Consider the following 14,967-nt stretch of genomic DNA (forward strand, 5'->3'; position numbering starts at 1 on the left):
ATTATAGTAATTTTAAAAACTTGTTTACTAATTTTCTTTTTTCTTTTTATAAAAATAAAACTAGAAAAATCAACTGGCTATTTTATTAATAATTTTTTTTTTATTTCGTCAACTTTAATTACTCATTACATACCAATTAAATCATTTATTTTATCACAGTGAAAATACTCTTATCCGGTCGGCATTTGCGCCAATTTACCCTTCTAATTATTTATACAAAAATTAATAATAAAAAAACAAATTAAATTAGTACATTTTTAATTAAATCTTTTTGAGCTTTTTTTTTGTTAAATTAATGTAGTTTAAAAATAGATTGTTGTTGTTTATTTTTTATAATGTTATATCGGTAAAATGTCAGATGAAAAATTTGATATGAAAAAAAAAATGTGGAGAAAAAAGACAATAGTAATGTTGTGAATAGACATTGCGTATGTGACATGATTATTTATGTTAACTTAACTTTTTTTTTTTTTTTATTATTGTTGTTGTATTGAATTGTTGATGATATTATTATTGACTTTTTAAAAATGTATATTCGTAGGAAAAAAAAAAGGCTTGCTCCAAAAATAAAAAAGAGTTTCGAAATTTTTTTACTACAAAAAAGTTTCGACAATAATAATTAGTAATTACATTTACTCTAACAATATAAATTATAAAAATATAATTTTATTTTTCTAAATATTTATTAAAACAAGTGTAACATTAATTTTTAATTACCAAAATTATTGTCAATATAATTTTTTTTTTAAATTAAAAAATATAGAACAAGAATATTCAGCAAACAGAGAAATTATTTTTTTTTCGTGTGATTACTATTATTATAAAAAAAAAAAGCCTGGGTTAAAAATTTATGAACACTAAAAGACCTCAAGTAGTCAGTTCCTTTATTTGCTTTTAAATTTTATTTTTTTTATTCTTTACAAATTTAAAAAAACATTTTTTTTTATATTATCATAACTTTAGATAGTTATACAAATAGTTACAAATGGACAAGTAAAATTTCGAAACCTACACATGATTCATATACGTGAATATATGTTAACTAAAACATATTTACTGTATTTATTTGAAAATGCGAAATGAAAGATAAGACCAATGTTCCTAGAATTTCCGCATTGCCAGTCTTGTAAAGATTGAAAAGGTCTTTGTCGTATTTGTCGCCGACGCCTTTTCTCATGTCTAAAATACAATGACTTATATATTTTTTGTTCACTAAATTCATAATAATAATTTCAGTAGTTTATTTATTTACTTATTTTGTTAAATGTAATTATTATTAATTTGATAAATTTCTCAAAGCAAAAAAAAAATAAGAGAGCGATAAAAAAGTGCAAAAAAAAAATGAGTAATTGCTGAGTTGAAGAAATAATTTCTTGGACGATGAAGATTGTCCAGCTGCCTGCATGATGTAGCATAATTCTTAGATCTAAATGATCCCGTTTCTTTTCGACTCAAATGAAGTGAAAGCAACTGCATATTTAACCCCCCTAACGAGTCTTAATTATTATTATTTTTAATATCAATTTTTATCAATTTAAACTATTCATTTTTCAAATTTTTTTCAATTTAAAATTAATTTTCTTTATGAAGATAATAATTTCTAGCATGTGGTATTGCTAAAATTATCAATATTTTTAAAACGGTATTTAAAAAAAAAATCGTCAGTGGTTTTTGCAAGTCACTTTTTGGTGTTGTGAAAAATATAATGCAGCATGACTCGGCTTAAATATTTTTTAAAAAATATATACACAAAAATTTACAGTAGATTGATGATAAATATAAATGAAAAATTTTATTGTTAATTTGTTTATTGATTGTTTTATTAATAAAAAAAAATTATCAGCAAAAACAGGGTGCCATAATATCGACGAGTTTAAATAACGCAATATGTATCGCCACCTGGATTATCGTGACATAAATTGTTATACAATTTTAAAATTTAATATTGTAATTAAAAAAAAAAATATAACAATCAAGTAAATTGATATTTGAATAAATAACAATACATAGATTTAAAAAAAAAATAAAAAAACCCAATAAAGCAATTATATTTTTTTAAAATTTAAATTTACTGAAAATTATTTTAAAAAATTTAATAAAAAAAAAAGACATTGACCCTTAACAAAGTATAAAGTCAGCAAATTTATGTTGGCTTTTGTGTAGGCTGTTGCCCTTCATCCTTTCCTTTTTTTAAATATATTTTTTAATTTTTTTTTGTACGTGACTTGGACAATAACCAAAAGAGTTAAGTAGTAAAAAAGATCAACGAAAAAAAAAATACAAGGTGTTTATTTATCTATTTGTATGTAAAAGTATAAAAATTATAAATTTAGCTATCGATTTAAATTTATAAAAAATAAAAAATAAAAAATCCTTTTTCATATTTCAAATCGATATAAACAAGTAGTGTTCTCATTTTAGTTTTTATATTTTTTTTTTCAATGTTAAGATTAATTTTTTTTTTTTCCAACAATGATTATTTTTTTTTAATGTCCAGTTATTAGAATACCATTCACAAGCTTCAGAATAAAACTCATCTGTGCTCCAATTTTCATTGTTCTTTTCTTCATTATTATTTTCATTATTATTGTTATTAAATTTTACATTAACTACTGTATTTTTTATGCTGATGAATTAATGTCTGTGTCAAGTATTTTTTATTATATATATTCATTGAATTTTTTTTTATGTTACCTAGAAAAATATAAACGCATTGACGAATAAACTTTTTATTTTTTCAACGATAACGTTATCACATATCATATCTTTATGTTGTATATATACTTTAGATTAAAAAGAAAAAAAAATATATATATAGACGATTAAACACGCATCTTGAATATACTTTTTTGTTCTCTAAAATATTTTTTTCATTTTTTTTTTGCAAGATTATGTCAGTGCAAAAAAATAAAATACACAGTTGCATGTTTGACTTGTTATTGTGTGCTCATGTGTCCTCATGATATGAATACGTCCTTCATAAAAAAAAAATAATAATAATTGAATATATTGATCATTTAATATTACAAAAAATAGTATTTCAATTAAAATTATATTTTATATTAATTACAAATATTTATCTCAAGTTGTTATTGTCAATTGAATTATCATCATAATTATGAAAACTTTTTTGTTAATTAAAATTAACATTTTTTTTACAATTGCGAGCATAATATTTGTTGTTTTAAATAATTAAAATACAAGCTTTATTTGTTCATAAAAAAAAAAAAAAAATTTTTTTTTTATCAATCTACCTATTATATTTGTTATCAGTAATGCAAACTCGTAATTTTTTTTTTTTTTTATTGTTTTTCAACAATCATTTAAATATTACTTTTTTTTTTGTATAGAAATATTATTATTTTTTAATTTTTTTACAACTCGTTTTATTTACCATGTGTACATCGTGTAACGACAATTTATATCCCCACTTTTACTGTCAATTATTGTTTTCCTTCTTGCACTCGCGTAGAAGACTATAGCATAATGCCAACAGTACATTTTAGCTCTCAGTAACTACACAGACTTCGATCGCAACACGTGTTTTTTTTATACCTTTGTCTGTTGACACCGGCTAATTATTAAACCAATTTTTTTTTTTTTTATAATTAGCTGGTATTTATTATTGTATATCTATCAAATATATTTAAAAAAAAATAACACTATCATTAATTAATTTTTAATTAAAAAAATATCAGAATATCTATATTATTTTTTGAATTAAAACAAGTGTTGTTTTGTTAATTAAAAAATTATAACAATAATGTGAAAAAAATTTTAAATTTGTCATTTGTGGAAATTGGTTTTTTAAATATTTTTTTTTGAATAATTTTCAATGGTAAAGTGTTATTACTAGGATTTTTTTCGTTTGGTAATTTTTGCACTTATTATTTTATTTTTTTACAAGTATAATTATAATTTTTTTTGATAATGTAATTTTATTTATTTTTTTATTTTTTTCTTGGCTAAAAGCCTTGTAGCATGATAATAAATTATTGGAGAATGTGTACCTAGTATAATCAAATCAATTTGTCAATATTGACCTCATGTTTGAACCCTAATTATTATTTAGTTGCTCATAAAATGACAAAATATTTTATAGATAAAAAAATAAAATTGATATGTTTTTATTGGTTAATTATAGTATTTTGTAATATATTGCTAATTTTGTGTAATATGGATTCTTAAAAAAATTTAATATCATTTGAAAAATAATACTCTGGTATCAGTTACTCAGGTAAATATTGCATTTCTAGTGAACCAACGAATTCAGCTGTACAGATAGCCGTTTCGCATGGCTTGATAGATGTCAATAAATATTGAGCACACTCGCACATATTTTTTTTTTTTTTTACCTAAGCATAAATATTTTTATTCAAAATACAGGTCCAAGATTTAACAATATTTTTTATTTTTAACTACTAGTCAATTTATTGTAAATAAAAAATTCAAGTGAGTGCACTGGCTGGTTTTTTTTTTTTGCGACAACAAAAAAAATATATTTATATGAAAGAAGAATAATAAAAAATATCACGTAATTTTATCGCGTCGATAAAGTTTGATATCTAGCCAAAAAAATAAATAAAAATATATATATGTCAGCCAAAAAAATACTGTGGTGTGTGATGAATGAAAGACAATGGAAAAAAAAAATAAAAAAATAAACTAATTTATATTTTATAGCTTTCATAGAATATTACGTTAAATTGCTTTTTTTTTTCAGGTCATTGGTTAACTAAATTTGATTTCAAAAATTAAATTTTTAAAATAAAAATTTGTAATTTAAATTTTATCTAGACTAAAATAATTTTTAAAATAATTTTTGTTTTACAATTTTACGACTGACATTTAATTTTCGTGAAGATGTAAATTAATTTGACTGATAAAATTGAGATGTTATGATTGTAAATATTTATTTGTCCTTGATTGTATTTGTAAATGAACTTGGTATACATACGACTGAGAATGAGAGTGACGAATTAAAATTAATACGCATAAATTAAGTGATAATTATTGTGTTCATTTATTGTGTCAATGTCGACATCAATATGACAATAAAAAAAATATTTCTGCAATTAAAATTCGATAGAAAAGATTTATTACTAAAAATAATAATAAAATAGTTTTAGTTTTTTAAAAATGCTATTAATTTTATCCTCATAAATGAAGATGATTATAAATTATAATTTTGATTAAATCAGAGAGGATCGAGGTTACATGAATTTATTATGATAAAAATAATAATTTATTATATCATAAAACAATACAAAGAGTATTGAAGAAAATTATCTTTAAACATAATATAAGGTTCAATTATTTTGTTGTTTTTGATTGTAATATCATCAATGAATGATTCAACATCAATATGTAAGAATATATATAGTATCGTGGTTGCGTAAGCCGATAAATGTTTGCGTGTCGGAAAAGAAAAGACAAAGTAGTTGTTAAGTAATCGTGGCGATTGTATATACACTTTTTAAGAGCGTTAGAAGTTTTTTTTATTTATTTTATTTTTCTTTATTGCATTTGAATTAAAGTCAAGGTTGTAGACGTAAATTTTACTGTAAAATTGTTTGGGTTATTCGTATTTATATTTTCTAGTTTTGAATATAATAAATTCTATAATTTCAAGGCTTTTCAACTTGCCAATATATTAAAAAATTTAAAAAATATAATATAGAAATTTTAAAATAGTAATTCATTTAAAAATAATAATTTAAAAAATTTATTATTAGTTTGATTTTTATGTTTTTTATTGTATGTTTTTGCAGGAGTCCCGAGGAAAAAAAGTAAGGTGCGATGGAAGAGCCAGCAGCTTTTCCAGGTAACCATGAGAAAGAAAATTTAAAAAATGACAGTGACAATGCGGTAAATGTAACTGATGAGAAAAATAATATACAGCTTCTCTCAGTTGATAAAATTACTGTCGAAAAAATAGTAAAAGAAGAAAGAGATCGTGAAGGACATTTGAGAAAATTTGAAAAGATAAAAAAATCATCAGAATTAACGACAAAAAAAATTGTAGGAAAATTTGGTACAAAAGAAATTTCTAAATTGTCAACTGGTCGAGTTCACAAGGCTATTAATACTCCAAATGTCAACAAAATAATACCGATAAAATTATCAAAAAGTTCATCAATTGGAAGTTTGATTGTATTAGAAAATTCTAAAAAAAATTCTGATTTATTAAAAATTTGTAAAAATCCTCCAAAAGTTCCACCCAAGCCAGATAAAATAAAAGCTAAAAAACAAGACAATGAAAATAATAATATTAAAGATCAAACTAATAAATTAATTGCATCAGTTGAAGAGATAGAAAGACTTCAAAAAAATTTAGTTAAAATTGATTCGTCAACTGCTGAAGCTTACAAGCAAAAATTACCAAATTTAAATCAACATATTTTAAAATTTTCTCCAATTGTTGATCTTGATATTAACGAAAATGTAACTGATAATTTATTTGACCGAGATTTTCTTGCTGATACATCCAAGATAGAAGATAATATTTCTGAGAGTGAAAATATATTGCCTGTTAAGCCAAGATACAGTAAGGCTGTTTCTGAAGTAGAAAAACGTTGGTCCGGAGAATATTTGGATCACGTGCTTGATAAAAATTCTTCAGAATCATCGAAATCATCTTACATTGAAGAACTTGGTAGTATATCATCACATGATAGTGTACTAGAAGATATTTCAGTTAAATCTTTCAAAGAAAATTCACAATTATCGTTTCAAAAAGAAAGCCACGAAAATACTGTTAGTACTGTTGATACAAATTCTTGTTTTGAAGAGCGTATTATAGCAATTGATAAATATCTTGAAGATGAAAATGGCAATGAGTCTGTGAGTAGTACTCTGAATGAGTCATCTTCAACGAAAACTTTTCAAAATCCTACAGAATTAGAAAATAATGAAAGCTTAGAAATAAATCAAGAAACTAAAAATTATTTTGACAATAATAACAATCAAAAAGACGGTTACGCAAATTTAATTCAAGAAATAACAATGGAAGCTGGTTCATCAAGAGGTAATAATAAAGATGAGAAAAAAAAGAAAAGTGGATTTAGGCGACTTTTGCCTGGAATTTTTTCACCAAAAGATCCTCGAAAAGATTATAAAAAAGAGCATAAAGAACGAAAAAAACGTGATGAAAGACACTTTAGTCAGCATCAGCAAAATGGAGTATACACAAGATCACCAGATACAATGAATCTCAATGAAGATATTAAACGAAATGTCAATTTAGATACTAGTTTAAATGGTTCAATAATTGAAGAAAGACTCAATGAAATAAAACAAGAACTTTTTCCTGAACAAGGTATGACAACAAGTACACCAGATCATTTTTTACAACCTGATCATAATGTTATTCATGGCAGACGAACTCCCAGAATTTATACAACAAATTCATCATTAAGTTCAATTGCTGTTGAAGATAAATGGATTGATCAAAATATAATATCTGGTTCTCCTGATATGAGACAAATAAAACAAAATATTTTGATACCAGCTAATAATAATAATAATAATGAGGGACATCATAGAACTGCCTTGGAGCGTAAACATAGCTTTCAAGATGCACAGCCACGATTCTTCAGAAATCATGGTCCATCTGGAAGAATATCAGCACCACCATCTGAGAGGTATCTCATTCGACCTCGAGCAGTTCATCCAGTAGACCGACCATTGCCAGCAATTCCACAAAAAATTGAATTTTCAAATTATGAAAACCATGAAAGGGTTCAACAACAACAACAAGCAGCTATGAATCATCAAGAAACACCATATTATTGTGCTAAAGAAAATTATGTTTACGATGCCCAGTTATATGAAAATGGACGTCATATTGACAAGCCAGATTTTAATAGAAATCAAAGTATAGATTCTGGTTTTAATTCGACACCAGTATCAGGACAGGCAAAAATTAATAAACAATTAATAGCTAATCAACAAATCAATCAAAAAATGCCTGTTCATCTTGCAAGAAGTCCTAAGTATTCACCAAGTTCTAGTCAGAAATCTGGTGATTATGCAGACTCAAGTTACACTCCAAATTCAAGTCAAAAAAGTGAATTTTCACCTGGTAGTTCAAAGTCTGGTGAATATTATTTAAATTCACCGAGAAATAGCTGTCGAACATCACCAGACAGTAGTTTTAATGATCGAAGAGATGGAGAACCTACGTCTTATCAAGTTCCATCAAATATTCGAGTTCATAGTCAAGATGAACAGCTTTATGATGAAGCTCCTCGTGCCTCACCTTATGAACCTGAAGAATTATCAGCAAGTCCACGTCATGATGCCCAAAATACTAATCCTGAAGTGCCATATGTCCAGAAAGCATCACCCAACATTCCTTTATCTTCAAACCTTGCAAAACTTAGAGCAAATATGGAACATACTCGACCTGAATCTCCACGAAGTCCAGATAATCAACATACCCATATAACTTCATCAAGTCCATCACCAAGATTGAATGAGTCAATAGAAAAACGATCAACAATTAAATCACCAATACCAAATTCACCTCGAGTCACTTCACCTCTGACAATTGTTCCTCCACCACCTTCCTCAGCATCACCTTGCTCAAATACAACTGTATCATCTTGTGAAAAAATTCCAAGTCGATCTGGAACACCAAAAATTCATGGTCCAGTTTCACCAAATAGGCTTTCTATTCAAACAAATCAAGGACCAAATCAAAAGCCAATATCATCACCAACAATGTGGAATACACGATCTTCTGGCTATGGAGTTATGTCAACTTTCCAACCACGAAAATCTCAGCCAAGTGATCAAATTTTAATAGCCTCTCCCAAGAGAGAACTTGTTTATGATACTGAAAGACTGGCTGAATCTCCTGGTCAAGTGTCAAGTCTACAAGAAGGTCGTCATAATACACATACAATTGATAAAAAAAATAACTCAAATAATTCACCAACAGATGTTGAAATTTGTAATCAACCACCACCACAAGCTTTTCAAGATAAACCAACATCTGATTTGCCTCAAAATGAAATACAACGACCACAACCAAAATATGTTCAAAGGCAAGAAGCTGCCCAAAGAACAGTATCACCTGTAATCGTCAATACGAATGTTGAAAAAAATATTCCTCAAGTTTATGAAGAACAAACAAGTATGCTTCTCATTAAAACTTGTACTGAAGATGATAAAAAAATTAAATCAAATATTCGACAAGAAGTAAAGTCACCTAATCATCAACAAAATACAAAAACTTCACCGAAAAATAATACACAAATTGTAGCTTCTCGTTTACCAATTCCGGAAATTCGAAAAGAGCCTAGCTTGTCTCCAGAACGGCCTGATACTCTTCATCTCCGTAGAAAAGATACTAGCCCATCTCACGAGAGACCTCAAGGTATCTATGGGGATCAACGAATGCTTCCTCAAAATAGAAGTGCCTCGAATGAACAAATTTATGGAATTAGACCAAGACAACTACAATTGCCTCAACAAACTCCCCAGAGACACGAAGCTCAAGTGCATCAGCAAAAAAAGACTCCACCACCACATCAGCTATCACCACAAGTAGCTTGCTCTTCACCAAAACAGGCAGTGGTTTTAAATAAAAGTCCTGAACAAATTTATGGATGGCAAGTTGTTAGAGAACCAATATACGCCCAAAAAAATCAAAAACAAGATCCAATCTACAGTCAAAATCCCAATCGTCAATTATCTCCATCAAAAAAGCAGACATTGCAAAATTTAGAGGCATATTATTGGCAACAAAAAGCTCTTGAGACATCACGGTCCTCAACAAATTCACCAACTACCTCCAATCGATCGACAGAAACAAATACCTCAGGGGGTGGTGGACCGCCTGAAGTGCGAGAGGCAATTTATTGGCAACAGTTAAAAAAACTTGATGAAGAACAACAGCGTAAAATATATGAAAGAAATCAATTTGAAGAAAGAAATGAATTATTAAAAAAAAATATACAAAGTCCTTCATCAATTAATGATGCAAATAATAGTGAACAAATTTATTGGATGAATAAAATGCAACCAAAGCCAATTAATATGGCAGCTAAGCCACCAATTGCTGGTCAAAAAGGACAAAATCAACCTGTACTAATTGTAAGACCACAACAAGCACCAGTCAGAGATTTAAATCAAAATCAAATTAATGATCAATTGATAACACAAAATGTGTCACCTAATTTTATAAGAGGTGATGAACGTCGTAGTCTACAATTGCCACGTCGTAAAGTTACAATGGAACATGACGATGGTGGTTTTAATGAATCTAAAATGGGAACAATGATACCAAAAAAAAATATTCAAATAACAAATTACGAAGACAATGATGAAAAAAAAAATAATCCACCTCCGATTTTTAAGCGTGGTAGTCTTATTAGTAATTCAAGTAATTCAGTTGATTATGGTACACTGGGAACAAAACGTGTGAGCTTTTCAAATCAAGCAAATTCACCAGAAATTGGTTCAGGACATTGGCCAACAAAACATGGCATGGCACCAGAACCACCAACTCGTAAACATCGTGAAGAAGATAAAACATCTGACTCGATAAATTTATCTTATACTTCACGTGTTCAAGAAGAGAATCAAAATAATACAAATAATATTTATGGGAATACAACATATTTAAACCAACAACAACACCAACAGCAACAGCAACAACAACAACAACAACAACAACATCATCAACAACAACAACAAGTTATTTATCAACAAACTGAATATGATGCTAAACCATTGCCACCAACACCAAGAGGTGCTTGGACAATGAAACGTAGCAATAGTATGAGAGATTCAAGAAGAAACACAGACATTATTCAACAGCCAATCTCTAAATCACCAGTCAATTCACAAAAAAGACCTGGTGTATGTGAGAGTGAAAGTGGTAGTGAAGCTGGTGAAATTTCCAGAACTTCACAGCATCATTCTGGTGAGTTTTTTAATTATTTTAATATATTTTTTAATTCGTTTTTTATATTCTTTGAAAAAAGTATTATTTTTTATTTAATTTTTTTCAAAGTTTATAAATCTTCAAGATGTTGTTTATTATTTTTTACTGTGTATATTTTATTTGAACAAGTAATGGTTTGAGTCACATAACAAGAAGATAGAATTATTATTTTTCAATAACTTGTTACATTTTTTTTTGTCTCCTTTTTTATGAATAGAAAAAAATATTTTTAACATTGATTGAGACGGTCTCTCCGGTCACTGATCTTATTCATAGTTTTGTATATGTTTCGCTTTGGAATACCACAACAATGTGTACGCACCCACGCACTTCCGTAACCTTTGAATATAATGATGTCTCGACTCTCGATGTATACTCTAAAGTTAAATCACTATGCACAGCAACAAAACTCTTTGTTTCGAAATATTATAAATCTATAAAAAAGAAAATTATTTGCTATGATTTAAATACATTATTAAATTCTATTATCAATTAATTCTGTAATGATTTTTTATTTCTTCTGGAGTATAATTTATTAATTTTTTATTTCGAAATTATTACAGTTTACTTTAAATTTTTCAGTCGATGTATGTATCTCGTGAGTGTATATTATTTTCAACTTTCTCAAACTCCAGAAAGGTGGAGACACTGTTCACAAAATGTACATTTCAATAACAGAATTAAACCCTGAAATCTAAGGTACATGAAATAGCAAAAAAATCATCTGCCAAAAAAAAAAAAACACTTGATTTATTTTCAAATATAATATTTAAATATTTTTTTCATTTTGAAAATGACTATTATTTTTTTTTAATTACTTGTAGAATTATAGTTAAAAAAAAAAACATAGAAACACAAAGTTAATGTGATTTTCACGAACTTTGATGTACAACCAATATGTATGCAGATTAGATAAAAAACAAGCGTGAGAATAATTTCAATTCAAAGTTGAAATATTCAAACTAATAAATTTAATTATCTCAATGTAATTTTTAAATATTTACACATTTTTGTTTGTTCATTTTCAAATTTAAAATGCAAATTATTTTAATGATTTACAAACACATGAAATGTGTATATAATTTACAAAATAAATTCATGTAAATATTCAAAAAAAAAAAAAAAAATAGTATAAATAAAATATAAAAATTACAAAAAAAATATAAAAATTCTTCTCTATCAAAAAAACAGTTGGATAAATTTGTTAAAATGGCGAGAAAAAAAACTATATATCTCTTATCATCCTCCAATATAAAAAAAAAAAAATAAAACACCCTTATTGAACTAGAAAAATAGAATAAAAAAAAATAAAAAAAATAAAAATAAATAAACCAACAAATACGAACAATGAACTGATGCTAGAAAATGTTTTTGGAACGGTTTTAGTTGTATTATCAGGGGTATAAGTATTTGTGTTAAAAAGAGAAAAAAATATATAATTATTAAGAGAGGGTTGAAGAGAAAATAGTAAAGTTGAATACAGAGGACGTTGAGTTCGAGCATCGATCCCCGCTCTCCTGTGACGTCACAAGCCGGGGATTCTCTCTACCCGGCATAAAATCCACGCCGGCAAATGGCAATTCGTGAGTTCACCGTACTTACGCCTCTCTTTCTGGACCAAGGGTCAGAATTTTCCAGGCCTTTATCATAGGCTGAGGTGCTTTTTGTGTGTTGTTAAAAATCTTAGAGTTTGTGATTTCTAGTTTTTTTTTTATTATACATTTTTTTACTCCTTTTTTCATTTTGAATAATTTATTTACTTTTTTTTTTTTTTTATTTTCTAGTGTGAATTGTGTGCAAATCTCTTGACTCAAAAACTTACATATATATTTCAGTCTCAAGAGTGACGTTTATACGTACATTGTATTTTTTTTATTGTCAGAATTTAACAGACTTATTATAATATTTAAAATATGTGATGGAAAAAATAATAATAAAAAATTATTACACCTTGTTGAGACATGTCTGACCGTTCACCGATATATACTACTTGCCCGGGCTTGTAAACTAATTATCATTATCAACAATTAATAATTTATTAATATATAAAAAAATATATTTTTTATTTTAAAAATTATCTATTCTTTAATTTTAATTAACAAGTTTTTTTTTTTTAAATAAATAAATCATTTATAAATCATTTTATATTCGTGGTTAAATAGTGAAATAATTTTACAATTTTTATTGCAAATAAATTTAGTAGACTAAAATAAAAAAAATATATAAATTATTATTTTTTTTGTTTTTTTTATATATAAAAAAACTTTTATAATATTTAAATAATTTATATGAGGGTTAAAAGACCTTGGACATTTAACAAATTTATGTTCAATTACATTGGAATAATATTAAACATAAATTGTGTGGATAGAGCTTCGATCGTTTTCCGGTGTCTTGTTTTTGTATATATATATTATTTTACCTCCCTTATTTCTCGTATATCAACAAACAAATATTGTCATATCAAAGCTACAACGTGTGCTTATACACGGCCCTCATTATGCCCAAGGGCTAAACTTTTTTTTTCTTCCCTTTTTGACCTCTTAACTTTTTGCCGCGTCTGAACAAAAAAAATGCAGAATAAACAAAAAAAAAAAAGTCAATCCAATTAGTTTTTTTCACACTCAAGCATATATTACATACTGGAGATTTAAATTTAAAAATTAATTATATAATTATGTTGTAATTAAAGTACTGTTAAATTTATTAAGCTACAATTTTTTTTTATTTTTATTTATTTATATATAAAAAGTGGGATAAAATTTGTTTTTTTTTTTGCTATCAAAAAATCTACCCTCTATAAATGTTAGCCTTCACTTTGATTCATTTTATAAGTCCTCTAAATAGGGTTGATATTCATCGAATCGAGTCAATTGTCAGGAGAATTATTTAACGCTTGAAAAAAAAAAATTATTTCCAATCTATTTTATGGCTTTGGTTTAATTCAAATCCAACAATTCCAAGTAAAATCTTTATACAATAATTTCATTATAATTATTGATTTATATAAAATTAAATAAAAAATTAAATTGTTTATAAATAATGATTGAAAAAAATTTATTTATAAAACTATTAGTATTTTTTTTTTTGTTGAAATTCATAAATGTCAGATTCAAACTTTTATACTGTCATCGAGATAATTGGTTTTTCTTTTGATAAAAAAATTTATAATGAATGTTTTTAAGAAGAAAACAATTTATATTAATATTTAAAAAAAAAAATTTATCATTTGAGAACATGAAAATGATGGAATAGCTCGGATTTAATTAACGTTAATGAGAAATTTTCTCTGTCACTTGTCATATGATTTTTTTTATTTTTTTTATTTTTCAATAATACATATTTAATTAGAGTCTGATATTTAATTTTTTTTATTTGTCTTGACATAAAAAAAAAAAATACATAACTTAATCACCGAGACGTAAAAAAATTTCGATTAAAAATTCGTGTTTTTTTGTTTTATACAAATTTGTGACCTCAACGAGAAATTTTCATCAACTCGTGCTTTTGAATTATTTGCTTTTTGATGGATAAAAAAAATATAAATAAATAAAACACATATTCAGCTTGCACAGTAGGCGTTTGCGCATTTTTCAATAAAATTTTATTTACTCGACAAAAAATGAAAGGATATTTATTTATATATTTTTGCTTACAATAATAAAACAGATAATAAATTTTATTTATTAAAAAATATATTTTATTAAATTTAAAAGTTAATAATTCAAACTATCTTTTGACCTATAAATTTAATTTTTTTTTATCGTATTAAATCCGTCAGATGGCAATGCAATCACTGCAGTACAACAAAACATATTATTTAGTTTATTAATAATTTAAAAACTCAATTATAAATTTTTTTATTTTCTTCTTAAAATTTTATTAATTTTTTTTACATTAAAATTACAATAATATCTAGAATTATAAAAAAAAAAAAAAACATGCAAATAATTAATAAATGTTATAAATAATTAAAAATTATCATAAATAATTAATAATTATTATAAACAATT

The 14,967-nt window shown here is 25.7% G+C and overlaps 1 protein-coding gene across 18 annotated transcripts in view; it reads left to right on the forward strand.

Annotated features, from left to right (window-relative positions):
- Positions 1-14,967, forward strand: part of LOC122858652 — an 81,906-nt gene that overhangs the window by 5,424 nt on the left and 61,515 nt on the right. For 17 of the 18 annotated variants that reach the window (XR_006374314.1, XM_044161666.1, XM_044161671.1 and 14 more), the window contains exon 2: positions 5,772-10,933. Coding sequence is in view for 17 of the 18 variants with exons in the window: in XM_044161666.1 (XP_044017601.1) it covers positions 5,800-10,933 (5,134 nt within the window). In the remaining variant the exon portion in view is untranslated. Of the gene's footprint in view, positions 1-3,510; positions 3,872-5,771; positions 10,934-14,967 lie in introns of those variants that run through there. The other variant, XM_044161667.1, reaches the window with a different exon arrangement.

The sequence above is a fragment of the Aphidius gifuensis genome, linkage group LG6, assembly GCF_014905175.1.
Source record: "Aphidius gifuensis isolate YNYX2018 linkage group LG6, ASM1490517v1, whole genome shotgun sequence".
NCBI lineage: Eukaryota > Metazoa > Arthropoda > Insecta > Hymenoptera > Braconidae > Aphidius > Aphidius gifuensis.